Here is a 16,503-nt window from a genome sequence, read left to right as displayed (position 1 = left end):
GAGGTGAGCACCAGGCATTGTAGAAACAGAGAGAAACACAGCTGGCCTAATGGAGCTGGGAGCCCCCAGGATGCAGTTCTGAGTCTGGAAAACATTCGTTGTGCTTGCCTCTTGCAGAGTCAGGAATGGCCAGAGCAAAGGATGCTTGGCTGGGGGGAGAGAGGAAAAGAAGTTTCTAAGGGGCGCCTGGGAGGCTCTGTTGGTTAAGCATCTGCCTTCAGCTCCGATCACGATCCCAGGGTCTTAGGATCGAGCCCCGCCTTGGGCTCCCTTGCTTAGTGGAGAGCCTGCTTCTCCCTCTCCCTGTGCCTGCTGCTCCTCCTGCTCGTGCAAGTGCTCTCTCTCTCTGTCAAATAAATAAATAAATAAAATTTTAAAAATAAATAAGATTCTGAGTTTGCCTGGAGCCTTGAAGGTCATGCTAAGGTAAACTTAGCTTTTAGCCTGAGGGTGGTGGGCAGCCATAGGAGGTTTCAGCTGGGGAGTGATGAGGTCAGAGCCACTGTGGAGGAGGCCAACACCTTGACCATATTAAGGCCAACACCTTAATATGATCTGCCACATGCATGTGAAGGATCGGGTTCAATGCCTGGCACGTAGGAAGCCTCCAATAATTTCAGAACGAGTGTACAGCCTGAGAAGAGACTAGGAAGGAAGACCAGGGCATGTGGTTAAGGATGCCTGCGTTCAGAATCTAGCTTTCACCCTTGCTCCCTTGCCAGCTCTGTGAACTGCACTGCCGTGCCTCAGTTTCCCTGCCATGCCTCAGTTCCCTGTAAGATGGGAATGACACGGTGTGCACTGTGAATGGAACCTCAGTGTTACTAACTCTATGAGTGTGTCTGTGAGGGAGTCTCACCTCCTCGACTGCCACAATACTCTTATTTACTTAGTAATCTTTTCTTCACCTGGATTATTTAAATTGATTTCTGCCTTCATATCGTAGTAAAATATACGTAACATGACATTTACCATTTAAGCCATGTTAGCTCTATAGTTCTGTGGCATTAAGCCACTCTTTTGTGGGAAAAGTTGTTCTAGGCAGAGGGCACAATCCTGTGCAAAGGTCCTGGGGCAGCACCGAGTCAGGTGCATTGGAAGAATGGAGAGGAGGTTGTGTGGCTGCAGCGGAGTGAGCGAGGGAGAGACAGGGAGGAGAGGAGGGCAGGCAGGGCACAAGGGCAGGTCCTGCAGGATCTTGTGGCCTGAGGACTCAAATGCCCTTGCTCCCGCAGGTGGGAGCCCTGGGAAGTTGTGAACAGAGAAAGGCAGGACCCGACTTGGGTGCTCACAGGTGCCCTCTGGTGGCTCCTTCGGGGAGGACAACCCGCGGGATTCAGGAAACGGGGGTGGGGGGTGGGGGTACAGGGTGTGGGGTTCGATGGTATCTGTGCTAGTCCCGGTGAACTAGTTTGGGGACTGAGGAGTTGGTGAGGAGCGTTCAGTTTCTCGACGGATGTTGCAGGTAGAACCTGGCGGGGTCGACAACGTGACTCCAAGGACGGGGGTCCCCCTCCCTCCCCGCAGCCTCAATTTCCATCTCCCCTTTAAGCCTGGCCTATAGAACCCATGCGTTTCCTCTCGTTCTCCACCTCGGAGGCCCCGTGCACCTGTTCCTTACTCGGTACGCCCCCCTCTGCCCGCACCTGAGCGGCTTGTTGCTTGGATCCTCGCTGACCGCCTTTGTCATTAGAGATGGTGGCGGAATTACTCTTATCAAAGACGATATGCTCCAGGTTCTCTTTCTCCAGACTAGTGGTGGCGGCATTCACGGAGAAGCAAGCAGCATCCAAGAGGACACCACGTTTGCCTTCTCCTCGATGCAAGAGGGCCTGGCGCGGTACGCTGCCAGGCTCTTTGTCCGCCCTCCAGCGTGCGGTGTTTTTATTCTTTTCAGATCCTGCTGTTTTATTTTGTCCACGGTACTCACTGCTATCTGCGTTATCTTCATTATCCCCCCCCCCCCCCATTTTCTGCCACTAGACGGTCACCTCTACAAATGAGGGCAGACAAACTTGTTTGTTTCACTGAAGGCCACATCCGCCACACGGTGAGCGGAATAACCGCGCCTCCAAAGATGTTTACTTCCTAATCCCCGGAACCTGGGCATATGTGAGGCTGCCAGGCAAGGGGCATCGAGGTGGTTCATCAGCGGACCCGGAGGTGGGGAGAAGACCCTGGATTATCCGTAGGATCCCCGTGTAATCAGGAGCGTCCTTAAACGGGAAGGAGGGAGGCAGCAGAGGAAAAAAAAACAAAAAAAAACAAAAAAAAAACAGAGACATGGTGAGGTGAGAAGGACTTGGCCTGACATTGTTGGCTTTGCAGATGGACGAGTGATAGGAACCAAGGCACGAAGGCAGCTTCCAGAAGCCGGGATAGGCAAAGAAATGAATTTTCTCCTAGAACCTCCAGAAGGAAGAAGAACCTGCAGGAACCTTGATTTTAGCTTTAGCCAGATGGTTTTGGAGGTAGGATCTCCCTAACTATGATATAATTAATGTGTTATTTTAAGCTACCAAGTGTATTGTAATTTGCTACAGTACTAATAGGGGGTGGATATACTCAGTCTGGGACCTTGTAGATGCTCAATTAATTTTTTTTTTTTTTTTAGAGAGAGAGAGAGAGAGAGAGAGAGAGAGCTCATGCGTCGGGGACAGGGAGGGGCAGAAGGAGAGGGAGAGACAATCTTAAGCAGGCTCCACCCCCAGTACTGAGCCCGACATGGGTCTGGATCCCATGACCTGAGCCAAAATTCAAAAGTCTGATGCTTAACTGACTGAGCCACCTAGGAACCCCTCAATCAGTATTTGTTCAACGAAGGATCAGGAGGTGACTTCAGAACCCAGAACTGGAGATGGTACAGTAAACCTTAAGTTAAGGAGCTGTCAGTCAGCCAGAAATGGGATGGAGTGGGGATCTTGGAGTTGATGGGGTTCGCCTCTGAGTCAGCACTGGGCATGAGGATGTGGAGTTCAAGGTCAGAGCTGGCAAATGCCCTCCCTGGGAACAGTTCAGAGACAGAAAAGGGGTTTCTTGATCACTCCCACCCCCAAACTCTTCACTGCAGCCCAGTGATGCCAGTTGGCTAAGGTGTCCCAAGGGTGTTCTTTTATTTTCTTTTTTAAAAATGACCTTAAAACTTAAAATAATTGTTTTGTAAAATTTTTAGAGTAGTTTGAGGTTTACAGAAAAATTGAGCAGAAAATACAGAGAATTCCTGTACCCCCTTTTCTCCCTCTCCCCTCAATTTCCCATATTATGAACATCTTGCATTAGGGTGATAACATTGGTCACAACAAATGAGCCAACAATGATTCATTATTATTAACAAAGGTCCATAGTTTGCACAAGGTTCACTCTTGACATTGTATCTTCTTCTTCTTCTTCTTCTTTTTTTTTTTTTTTGGTAATGATATTATTTATTTGATAGAGAGAGCACACATCCAGGAGCCACAGGAGGAGGGGCAGAGGGAGAGGGAGCAGACTGGAGGGGGAGGGGCATAGGGAGAGGGAAAAGTAGACTCCCTGCTGAGCAGAGAGCCTGACATGGGGCTCAATCCCAAGACCCTGAGATCATGACCTGAGTCAAATCAAGGCAGTTGCTTAATTGACTGAGCCACCCGGATGCCCCTCTTCTTTGGGTTTTGACAAATGTATAAAGACATGAAGTCACCACTACAGTCTTGTACAGAACAGTTTCGGGGCACCTGGGTGGCTCAGTGGGTTAAAGCTTCTGCCTTCAGCTCAGGTCATGATCCTAGGGGTCCTGGGATCGAGACCCCATGTCGGGCTCTCTGCTCAGCAGGGAGCCTGCCTCTCTACCTACTTGTGATATCTGTTTGTCAAATAAATAAATAAAATATATATTTTTAAAAGAATAGTTTCACTGCCCCTCAAGCCACTGTGCTTCACCTGGTCATCCCTCCCCACTTGCCCTGAGCCCCTCTGCAACCACTGATTTTTTTTTTTTTTAAGATTTTTATTTATTTGATAGAGAGAGATCACAAGTAGGCAGAGAGGCAGGCAGAGAGAGAGAGGAGGAAGCAGGCTCCCCGCTGAGCAGAGAGCCCGATGTGTGGCTCGATCCCAGGACCCTGAGATCATGACCTGAGCCGAAGGCAGAGGCTTAAACCACTGAGCCACCCAGGCGCCCCACCACTGATCTTTTTACTATCTCTGTAATTTCATTTTTTTTTTTTTTCAGACTGTCATATAGTTGGGATCATACAGTCTGTAGCCTTTGCAGAATTTTTTTTTTTTCACTAAGGAATATGCACTTAAGGACCCTCCTTTTAGGGTTTTGTTGTTGTCGTTGCTTTAAAAAATCATGGTTAGGGCACCTGGGTGGCTCAGTGGGTTAAGCCACTGCCTTCGGCTCAGGTCATGATCTCGCGTCCCGGGATCGAGTCCTGCATCGGGCTCTCTGCTCAGCGGGGAGCCTGCTTCCCTCTCTCTCTCTCTGCCTGCCTCTCTGCCTACTTGTGATCTCTCTCTGTCAAATAAATAAATAAAATCTTAAAAAAAAAATCATGGTTAAAAAAAGAAAAAATAAAAAATCATAGTAAAATATAAAACTTGCCATTTTAACCATTTTTAAACATACAGTTCGATGACCTTAAATACATCGCTATCTTTGTGCAACTGTCATCACTATCCATTTCCAGACCTTTCTCCCCCAGCTTCTCTGATATGTAATTGACAAGTAGAACTGTGTACATTTAAAGGATACAATGTGATTTTCTGACATAGGTACACTTTGTGAAAGGATCACCACAACCCCGTTTAATGAACACAGCCATCATCTCACAGAGCTACGTTTTTTTTGTTTTGTTCCATTTTTTGGCGGTGAGAACACTTGCATTTTACTCTCTTAGCAAACGCCCAGAACTTTTTTTTATTATCCCAAGCTGAAACTCTGTACAGTTAAACAACTACCCATCATCCCCCTTCCACTGTCAGCCCTGGTAACCGAAGTTGACTACTGTAATACTTTGTACTGGTGCAGTCATACACTCTTTGTCCTTTCGTGCCTAGCTTATTTCATTCAGTATATCTTCACGTTTCATCCCTATTGTAGCAGGTGCCAGGATGCCATTCCTTTTTTTTTTTTTTTAAAGATTTTATTCATTCATTCATTCATTCATTCATTCGAGACAGAGAGAGAGAGAGAGAGAAAGAGAGGCAGAGGGAGAAGCAGGCTCTCCATGGAGCAGGGAGCCTGATGTGGGGCTCGATCCCGGGACCCTGGGACCATGACCTGAGCCAAAGGCAGACACTTAATGACTGAGCCACCCAGGCGCCCATCATTCCTTTTTTATTTTTTTTTTAAAGATTTTATTTATTTATTTGACAGACAGAGAGATCACAAGTAGGCAGAAAGGCAGGAGAGAGAGAGGGGGAAGCAGGCTCCCCGCTGAGCAGAGAGCCCAATGTGGGGCTGGATCCCAGGACCCTGAGATCATGACCTGAGCGGAAGTCAGAGGCGTTAACCCACTGAGCCACCCAGACGCCCCGCCCATCATTCCTTTTTAAGGCTGCATACTACTACACGTTCGGATGCATCGCTGTGTCTTATCCATTCATCCATCAATGGACACTGGGTTGTTTCCACCTTTTTGGCTACTGTGAACAAGGCTGCTGTGAACATTGGTTAAAACCATCTGTTAGAGTTCCCGCCTTCAATTCTTTTGGGGTATATATCTTAGAGTGGGATTACTGGATCATACAGTAATCTTCTTGTCTCTTTGTATCCTATATTTAAACTGGTGAATTTACCAGGCGGACACTGGCATCTACTTGTTATTTTCACTCATGTTTCTTTCTTTTTTTTTTTTAAAGATTTTATTTATTTATTTGAAAGACGGAGATCACAAGTAGGCAGAGAGGCAGGCAGAGAGAGAGAGAGAGAGGGAAGCAGGCTTCCTGCGGAGCAGGGAGCCCGATGCGGGGCTCGATCCCAGGACCCCGAGACCATGACCCGAGCCAAAGGCAGCAGCCCAAACCACTGAGCCACCCAGGCGCCCCATCACTCATGTTTCTTTGGTGAGAAATAAAACTGAACATTTGGCCCCTTGGCAGTTTTATTTTCTCTTGGAAAGAGTCCCTTAATACCACTTGCTTGTTATCTGGAAAGTGGAACCCTTATCAACTTGAGAACACCCCTGTCTATATAGGGTTCATATATAGATACGGACCCCTTTCGTGTCTTTTTTGGGGAATATAGTTCCTCATTCTGCTGCTTATTCTGTTTTCATTTTGGTCACTTCTTTTTGGATACATAGATGTTTTTACTTTCACGGAGTGAAATCTGACGTTTTTGTTATGTTTTTTGGTGATATGCTTAGCAAGTGCTTTCTCTTGGGAGATTGATATACACCCAATTTTATATTCATCCAGATTGTTCTAACAGGAGAGAACAATCCAAGTGTAGCAAATGTTTAATGTGGCAAATTAGATTTAAACTCCATTGTCGATCTAGCTTCTATTTATTATTTTTAAAAAAGATTTATTTATTTATTTGAGAGAGAGCACACACAAGCAGGGGGAGGGGCAGAGGAAGAGGGATAGAGAGAATCCTCAAACCCACTCACCACTGAGCACAGAGCCCAATGAGGGTCCTGATCCTTAGATCATGACCTGAGCCAAAATCAAGAATGCGATACTCAACCGACGGACCCACCCAGGTGCCCCTAGATCAAGCCTTTAAATACACTCATTAAAGACTTTATAGATTTCCTTCTCAAATTACCAAACAATTATCTCAGTTCCATTTATTGAATGACGGTATTGGAGAAAATTTTCCTTTCCAACTCGGACGGATTGCGAGACACTTTTTTTTTTTTTTTAAAGATTTTATTATTTATTTGACAGAGATCACAAGTAGGCAGAGGCAAAGAGAGAGAGGAGGAAGCAGGTTCCCTGCTGAGCAGAGAGCCCGATGCGGGACTCGATCCCAGGACCCTGGGATCATGACCTGAGCTGAAGGCAGAGGCTTTAACCCACTGAGCCACCCAGGCACCCCAATTGTGAGACGCTTTTAAGATCAATTATTTAAAAATGAGGTCTATTTCCAGGTTAGTCCTTCTGATACATTGATTCAACAGCCTGCCTATACTTGTGCCTATTTGAATTCTGAATTCATTTTAGCTCTTTAACATTTGAATATCCGAAAGTGTTATTGCCGTCCTGATTACCTTTTTTCTCCAGATTTTCTTCTCGGTGCTGATTTCATTATTTTTTCCATCAGTGGTTCCCAGCCAGGAGTTTGCGGTCGGGGCATACTTGGCAATGTCTGGAGACAATTTGGGTTGTCACACATGGTTCCGTGCTGTTGACATAGAGACCAGGAATGCCACCGAGCATCCTGAAGTGTGTAGGACAGTCCCCATGACAAAGAATGATCTGGCTCTACATGTCCATTGTCCCAAGCTTGAGAAACTCTCCCCTCGACGAACTTCAGAATAATTTTCATATATTCTATTATTTATAAATCTTGATATTAAATTGGATTTATATATATTTTGGGAAGCAGAGGGAATGCCCCACACAGTGTCCTGTTTTTAAGTTCTACTTTACATCTCCCTATAAAGTACCATGGTTTTCTTTTATTTTTTATTTTTTTTATTTTTTTTTTTAAAGATTTTATTTATTTATTTGACAGACAGAAATCACAAGTAGGCATAGAGGCAGGCAGAGAGAGGAAGGGAAGCAGGCTCCCTGCTGAGCAGAGAGCCTGATGCGGGACTCGATCCCAGGACCCTGAGATCATGACCTGAGCCGAAGGCAGTGGCTTAACCCACTGAGCCACCCAGGCGCCCCCCCATGGTTTTCTTTTTTTTTTTTTTTTTAAAGATTTTATTTATTTATTTGACAGAGAGAGATCACAAGTAGGCAGAGAGGCAGGCAGAGAGAGAGAGGAGGAAGCAGGCTCCCCGCTGAGCAGAGAGCCCGATGTGGGACTCGATCCCAGGACCCTGAGATCATGACCTGAGTTGAAGGCAGCAGCTTAACCCACTGAGCCACCCAGGCGCCCCCCCATGGTTTTCTTTTAATGGGTCAGAGACTGTTAACGTTTTTTCCTCTGGATTTATTTTATTTCATGTGGTAGATACGGTGATGTTATTCTGAAAAAATGTCTCTGTCTCATGATGAATTTTGAAAAGGCAATTAACATACACGGTTTAAACACTCCAAACAGAAAAAGGTTAGCCAGTTTCCTGTGTATTATTTGAGAGAAATTTCATGCATCTAGAACTGTCTGGGGATAGGTGTATGTTAACTGGCGTTGCTGTATCTCACGCTCTCTTTTACTTTTTATTTTTAAAGATTTTATTTACTTATTTTGACAGAGAGAGAGAGATCACAAGTAGGCAGAGAGGCAGGCAGAGAGAGAGGGGGGAAGCAGGCTCCCCCACTGAGCAGAGAGCCCGATGCTGGACTCACGCCCCTCACACTCTCTTTTAAAACACAAATGGTCATGGGGCACCTGGGTGGCTCAGTGGGTTAAAGCCTCTGCCTTTGGCTTAGGTGATGGTCCCAGGGTCCTGGGATCGAGCCCCACATTGGGCTCTCTGCTCAGCAGGGAACCTGCTTCCTCCTCTTTCTAGACCTGCCTCTCTGACTACTTGTAATCTCTATCAAATAAATCAATAAAATCTTTTAAAAAACCCCACAGACGGTCGTATTTCCCTTACCCTAGTCTTCATTTAACTTTTTTGTATAAAAATAGTATACATCTTGCAGATTTTCTTCGTCTTAGTACAGATAGACAACTCATCCTTTTGCTAAAAAGGTCATGGTGTCCCACTGGCTACTTTCCTGTTATTTATTTATGTTAGGAAGTTTTCTTTGCATTATTACTTTTTACGTATGATGTTTCTACCCAGACTCAGGTAACCCACCCTCTGCCAGTGGGAAACGGTCCTGTACCTTGCAGTGTGAAAAGAAATGCTTTTGAGAAATAGACATGTTTCAGGTGCGTTCCGTCATGCCTTTTCCCTTTCTCGGAAGCTGCACTGGAAAAAAGCAGAGAGGGAGGAGAGGCAAACACCTCGGTGCCCACACTTGCAAATGAATTGGCAATGCTCCCTTAATATTCTTTTTTGGTTTTATTCAGGTACAAATAGTTCCCCACAGAGGCTTTCCCATCTTCTAAGCATTTTATTCCTTCAGTCCAGCTAGTACCTAAATTCTCTGAAACTAAAGGAAGCTACATTCTTGACCGCAGCTCTGCAGTTAGTAACCTCAGAAGCCAGGAGGAGCCCCTTAGTCAGAAATACCCCAGGGGCTGTGCCTCTGGGACACGGCAGCCTTCAGAAAGTGTGGGTTCAAGGGTAGGTTCAAGGTGGGAGTGTGGGAAGCGGGTCTGATGATTCAAACTGCAACGGATAAGGGAATATCATTCAGCCATAAAAAGGAAGGAAGGTCTAATCCGTGCTATAATATGGATGCAACTTGAAAGCCTTATCCTAAGTAGTGAAAGTAACCAGTCACAAAAGGTCACATGTTACATGATTCCATTTATATGGAATGTCCAGAATAGGCGAACCCAGAGAGACAGAGGGCAGATTAGTGGTTGCCAGGGGCTGAGGGGAGGGGAAATGAGACGCGGTTCCTTAATGGGTATGGGCTTTCAATTCGGGGCATGGAAAAAAAAAAATTTGGAGCTAGTGTGATGGTTGCACAATATTATGAATTTACTAAATATCCCTGAATTGTACATGTTAAGAATGGCTAGAATGGTAATTTCTGTTATATGCCCTTTACCACAATAATAATAATAATAATAATAATAAAGATTCAAAACAGTAACTGAGTATATTTGAATACGGGTTAGAAATGGAGGTTTTAAGAATCACAGAGCCCCGGGGGAAGTGGAAAACACACCCCCAAGGGGAGCAGGACGGACAGACATCAAGCTGTGTGAGCATGTCTGCTCTCTCTCTCTCTCTTTTTTTTCCCCCCTTTTTAGGCTTTTAAAAATTGAGATATATATTGACATATAATGTGGTATAAATTTAAGTTGTGCAGGGTGTTGGTTTGATGCCTTCATATATCGTGATATTTACACAGCGGCATTAGCTAACTTCTTTATCATGTCACATATTTATTTTTGTTAAGAACTGTTAAGATTTAGTCTTTTAGCAACTTTGCAGTTTCTAACCCAGTATTGGCGACTATAATCACTGTTGTGCATTAAAACTCCAGAGCTTTATATCTGCTAGTTATAATTTGTATCCTTAAATGGCGTCCCCTAATACTCCCCTCCCCAGCCCTGGTAACCAACCACTCTGCTCTGTTTTCATAAGTTCGAAGTGATCCTTTCCTTTCCTTTCTTTTCTTTCTTTCTTTTCTTCTTTTTCTTTTGTTTTAAGATTTATTTATCTATTTGAGAGAGAGAGTGAGAGCACAGAGGCGAGGGGCAGAGGGAGAGGGAGACAGTCTTTTAAGCAGACTCTGCACCAAGCAGGGAGCCTGACGGGGGCTCCATCCCACCACCCTGAGATCACAACCCAAGCTGAAACTAACAGTCAGATGCTCAACTGACTGTACCCCCCAGGTGCCCCCAAGACGATTGTTTTCTTATACCAATGTCACCTAACTTTATAATCTCAAGCTGAAAAAAATAAAAGAAACAAGAAAACCCATGAAAAAATATGAGAAGATTGCAAGTTACCATAACTCGTTGATACAAACCCCATGTGAATGGTTTAAGAGATGAAAAAGAAAAAGAAAATTTTGCAATATTTGAATTGATTAAGTATTTTGAGAAAATGTATAGGTCTCTGTTTCTTGGGGGGAAAAGTTATTTAGGTTGATTCTAGGTTTTGTTGCAATGACTATCCTTGTGAATATATATATATATATTTTTTCTTTTTTTTTTTACACTTACGGGAGTACACCTATGCAGCATATAAATTCCTGGAAATGGGGTGAGAGGTGGAAAGGGTCAGTGAAATTTACTTGTTGAAAGTCATTGCCAAATCGCCTCCCATTGATTGACCTGATTTGTACCAGTGATTACAAGAGAGTCGGCTTTCTCACAGATGTTCATATTGTGTTAGCCTGTTTTTCTGATTGTTGGCAGATTCAGTGAAGGTGATGTGGGCATATCTATAAGCAGGAATAAAGCTGAACATCCTCTTTTATATTTAAATCCCTTTTGTATTTTCTTTTTTTCTTTTCAGCAGTCTGTCTCTGTGAGCTGTCTATTCACGTCCTTTGCCATTTAAATTGTGGCAAACAAGAATTTGGGGTTTTATCTCACTGAAAAAGAAAAGCTATGTTTTGTGTATTTTGTAATATAGTATAATGCATGGCTTTTATCTGTCATTTAATCTTTTCTGACTTTAAATTTTTTTCCTCACTTTTACAAATCTGATTTTTGACCTTATGTATGATTTTTTTTTTTTTTTTGCTATTCATATAATCTGTTTTTGCATAGCCAAATTTGTTATTTTTGGATTTTAGATTTGGGACTTGTGCCTTGCTTAATGAGATACTCCCTACTTTGAAATTATGAAACAATATTTCCACATTGTAGTGTCTTATGGTTTCATTTGTGAATGGCTGCTGAATTCATCAAATACATTTGTAGTTTGGTCGTGGGGGTCATGAGACTTCCCTCCTTGATCTATTAGAACGGTGATCTTGATGGCTAGACTTCCTAGCATTGAACCATGTGTGCACTCCTGGTTCCACCTGATCCTGCCGTTGGTGCTGTGTGTGTGTGTGTGTAGTATGCGCGTGAGTGTGCGTGCTTTAATTTGCTTGGTTGTGTTAGTAAATTCTCCATGCTGAGTTTTTGCACTGTTATTCTCAAATGAACGCAGTCTGTAATTTTTTTTCTTTTTGCCTCCTGACTCCTAAGCGTAATGTATTAAATCAGGTTTCCATGACAACATAGGAGTCTGGATTTACATTTATTTTCCTGCTTCAGTGAAATGGAAAACAGCTAGATTGAAGATGATTGCACGAGAAGGACCTGCTAAGAGAAGGCCCCCAGCAGGTTGAGGGTAAGGTCTCCCCAAGCGCCATTTCATGGGCAGGAAAAGTGTTCGTTGTCTATACTCATGAACAATGAACCAAGCTTTCTTTCTCTTGAGATCATACAGTTCCGAGTACAATGTATTTAAATGTCAAACCAAAGCCAGGCTAACAAAAACAAAGTGAAATAAAAAAGCCCCAAACGGTTTTTTGTTTTTTTAAAGTAGGTTCCACATCCAACATGGGGCTTGAACTCACAACCCTGAGATCAAGAGTCACATACTCTACCAACTAACCGGCCAGCCAAAATAGTTTTTCAAAATTTAAAACTCTTGATTTTGAGATGATACTAGACTCCATGCAAAGTACAGCAAATCTCTATGTCCACACTCTTCACCAGATTTACAAATTTTGTCAAAATTTATCACATCTGCTTTGTTCTCTCCTTCTTTGTCTGTTTTTTCGAAATGGTTTGAAAGTCAGTTGCAGACATTCTGCCCCTTTATCCCTATATATTTCATTTAGTATGTGTTTCCTTTTTTTTTTTAAAGATTTTTTATTAATTTATTAGAAAGAGAGTGAGCACAAGCAGCGGGGGCGGGGGTAGGAGAGGGAGAAGCAGACTCCCTGCTGAGCAAGGAGCCTGGTTCAGGGTTCAATCCCAGGACCCTGGGATCATGACCTGAAGCGAAGGCAGACGGTTAACTGACTGAGCCACCCAGGCGCCCCCCCCCCCAACCATCAGTTTTGACATTAGCAGATGGTTATTGCCCGAATCAATTATTTGAAAGTGCCAAAGCCTGGTTTTTCTGCTTCTGTTCCAAAAATGTTTAAAAGGCAGAGGTTGACTTTCAATTTTTAGATGACTGTTTTTTGGGAGGTGGGGAGCTGGGGGGGTTTTACAAAAGAAAGAGTAAGTGGTTTCTGGAAGTGGCGGGATGTTCCTTTCCAAGTCACAACTGAAATGATCCTTTCGTCAACACACAAGTCCTGTGTCCTGAAGGATTTCCAGAGGCCGGCGTGTTTATGTGCTTCCCACCCGGAACTGTGGTGGCTTTTGGGGGCTCCCGTGGATCTGAGGGAAGCCCACGGCTCTGGACAGGTTTGCACAAGGAGGAAGGATAACACTGTTGTACCCATAATTCCTGATACCCCGGGACTGCAGCTACCTTCTCTTTGTTTATCCCTGGGTCCATGCTTGCCTCATGGCACAGGATGAAAGATTCTCAGAAAGAAAATCAGATTATGTGAACCCTTTTGTGTAAACCCTCTAGCGGCTCCCCATTGCTTTTAGGATAAAGGCGGTTTGGAAGGGGGCTTAATGTGGTATATTCAAGGCTCTTCCCCTCCTAGCCCTGACTCTGAGTCCACCATCCCTTCTCTCTTTGTGCCTGGGTATGCCTGTCATCCACTGGGCCCCTCATGCTGGTCTCCCCACCTGAAACCCTCCCATTCCTTCCTCTGCTGACTCCTCCTCACCTTCAGATTCCAGCCCAAACTCACTTCCTTGGAGGATCCTTCCCTATCCCCCCTACCCACACCCCACTTTATGCCCCCAGGCTTGTTTAATTAATGCCCCCCCCCCCACTATGAGGTCTATAAGGGAACCTAGCGTGTTTATTTTGCTCATTGTAAATCCTCGTTACTTATTGTATGTTGATTCTTCCATTCAACAAATATTTATTAAGCACCAGCTAGGTCAGGCACTCGGTGTAACACGGTGAAAACGATCCGCACAATTTCTGCTTAGTGGGGAAGGGAGAAGATACACAGAAAACCCACAGAATTTCAGGAGGTGCTGGTGTGATGTCAGTAACAGGGAAGGGGACAAAGGGATGGGAGAGGCATTTGCAAAGGGTGGTCTGGGAAGGCGCGTTGGAGCACAGAGGTGGGGGCGAAGACTAGAGGGACAGGACAGGGAAGAGCCAGAGGCCAGGAGTAGGTTTGGTGGGTTAGAGGAACAGTGGGCTGAGCTTGGCAAACAACTATTTGTTTAATGGATCGGAGGAAGAATGAGCGCCCTCTGCCTAGAATTGTGCTGGGTGCTTTCTCATGCTTTATTGTTCTTGTCCCTTGTCAGATGTGACCTGCAGGTATGGTTACCATCACGGAGAGGAGGCTAACCCAGAGAGAGAGAGAGAGAGAGAGAGAGAGAGAGAGAGAGAGAATGAATATGAGTCCCACGTCCAAGACCGCATAGGAAGTGAGTGGAGAGGGAGCCCGATTCCACTCGGTTCTGGCTTTCTAGTCTTAAGGCTCCTTCCCTTTCCCCTCCCGCCCCTCAAGGTGGGTTGGCCGCTGTCATGCCCCATTCGTGAATGACATTTGCTAGACATTCAGACACACGCGGACTCTGGGTCGGTGTATTGGAAAGCGGGTGTGTCCACCTGTGCGGTAACCCGGCTCTGTGGGGCCTGGTTTGCCCTTCCGCGAGATCCTGCACCTTCTCCCAGGTGCCTTTTCTCCAACTTGAACCACAGGCCGCGCTTAAGGCACCCTCCCTTAGCCCTGCCACGGAGACGCTGAGCGCACTGGGCGCGCGTGCACGTGGCTGTCCCCAGGGCCCGGGCGCTGGGCGGGGGCGCCCGCGCGTCTACTACGAGACGCGCTGGCAGGACTGGGACGAGGGTGACGCGAGCGCCACATTTAAGGGAGTACCAAAAAACCCAGTGACCAAGATAAACAGTATTTTAATGAAATATTTAAAAAAATCAAGATGAACCTCCCCAAGTCCAAGGCAATGAAATAGCAAAAACGTTAAAGAAGGGATCCGTCTCGATGGGTTGGGCATCTGGGGCGCCTCCAAACTCTGAGACTCGAGTCGCGGGGTGTCGGGGCGCCCCCTGGGCCAGGGCGCGCCGGGGGCCCTCGAGCGCTGGGGCCCGGGGTGGGGAGGCTGGCGGGCGGGGCGGGGCGGCGCCTCCCTCTCGCGGTCCTCCCTCCACCCCTCCCGGGCCTCTCCCGGGCGCCGAGTCCCTTCCTAGTCCCAATCCGCGCCGCCTTTTCCCGCGACCCGCACGGGGCCCAGCTGACGGGCCGCGTTGTTTACGGGCCGAGCAGCCCTCGCTCCCGCCGCCCGCCCGCCCGCCACTCGCCTGCCCAGGTGCCCGCCCGGCCGTCCGCGCGTCTATCTGTCCGCGCGTCCGTCTGTCTCAGCGCGCGCAGATCGTGACCCAGAGCGCTCCGGGCCGATAACCGGGCGGCCGGGGCGTAGCGAAGGGCTCCGAGCCGGGAGATCGCAGGACGGGGCCCGGGCCGCGGCGGTCCGGGGTCGGGGCCGCCTCCGCCGCGGCGCCGCCGGATTTGTAGAGGCCGAGGCCCCGCGCCCCTGCTGGGGCTGTTTCTAGGGCCCTTCCGGGAGGGGCTGCGGCCGGCGGGCCGCCGGCGTGGAACAGAAGGACGCGCGTCCCCCAGCGCCGCTCGGGCGGCCGCCTCGGAGCATGACCCCCGCGGGCCGGCGCCGCGCGCTCTGATCCGCCGGGACCCCGCGCTCCTGCAGCCATGGGCGCCGGGGCTGGGCGGGGGGCGGCGACCGCGCCGCTGCTGGTGGCGGTGGCCGCGCTGCTGCTGGGTGCCGCGGGCCACCTGTACCCCGGAGAGGGTGAGTCGGGGGGCCCGGGAGTGGGCGGGGAGCCGCGCGGTGGGGAGGGGACCCCTTGCCAAAATGGAGCCCACCGCCGTGGACCCAGAGCCCTCCTCGGTGCGTGGGGGTGGGGGGTGGTGGTGGTGGTGCGGGTGGCCGGGACCGTAGCTTCGGCCCCGCGCGGGGCGGGAAGCCGCTGACCTTGGCCTTTGCCCGCCTGGGCTCGCGGTTCCGCGCCCCGTGTGCGGGCCCTGGGCCGGAGGAACCTTGCCCCAGTGCCCGCCCCGCCGCGGGTGCCTCTCCCAAGCGCGCCTCGGACCCGTGCCTAGTCCTCTCCGAGCCCACCTCGCTCCGGAGACGGGACACGCGTCCTCTTCGGGTCCTCTGTAAAGTGGAGTCCCTGGGGCCGTGCGGCCTTGGACAGTCAAATGCCAGGGGCACACGGGGTTTGGAGTGAGAGTCGAGGGTGACAGGACTGAGGGTCCCTTGAGGTCCCTGTTCATAGGTGCTCCCCAGGGAGAATTGTAGAATCTGACCCCCCTCTCTGGATCTAGGCCCGGGGCTATGGGGACTTCAGATCCGTGTTTACACTTTGGGGTTGTTTCCAGATGTCCGGAGGCAAACTCTAGCGCCTTGGCAACGGGGCGTTTGTTGTAGTAGAAGTAGGGGTGTCTTTATTGTGATTATTATAGTGTCACCAGATGCCATGGGCTTATTTCTCTACACCTTCACCGTGGCCTGCAGAGGTTGATACTGTTTGCCCATTTCATAGAGGAGTAAACTGAGATTCAGGTAGGAGACAGCTCGACCTGCCCTAAAGTCAGTGCCAGAGGGAGAACTGGAACGTTTCTGTATGGTGCCCTGGTGAGGTTCTTGACTGCTGCTGGATGTCCCATGTCTCCCCCAAACCCCCAGAACTCCCCACCCCCAGC

At 47.7% G+C, this 16,503-nt stretch overlaps 1 protein-coding gene across 4 annotated transcripts in view; it reads left to right on the top strand.

Annotated features, from left to right (window-relative positions):
• The first annotated feature begins 14,913 nt into the window (after positions 1-14,913).
• Positions 14,914-16,503, top strand: part of INSR (insulin receptor) — a 127,650-nt gene continuing 126,060 nt past the window's right edge. For 2 of the 4 annotated variants that reach the window (XM_082732800.1, XM_082732799.1), the window contains exon 1: positions 14,959-15,589. In XM_082732800.1, coding sequence (XP_082588926.1) covers positions 15,490-15,589 — 100 coding nt within the window. In that variant the 5' untranslated portion in view covers positions 14,959-15,489. Of the gene's footprint in view, positions 15,590-16,503 lie in introns of all 4 variants that reach the window. The other 2 variants (XM_082732801.1, XM_082732802.1) reach the window with 2 other exon arrangements.

Source organism: Mustela nivalis (genome assembly GCF_964662115.1).
Source record: "Mustela nivalis genome assembly, chromosome: 1".
Lineage (NCBI taxonomy): Eukaryota > Metazoa > Chordata > Mammalia > Carnivora > Mustelidae > Mustela > Mustela nivalis.
Note: the sequence above shows the minus strand (reverse complement) of the source record. Positions and strands in the feature narration are given on the sequence as shown.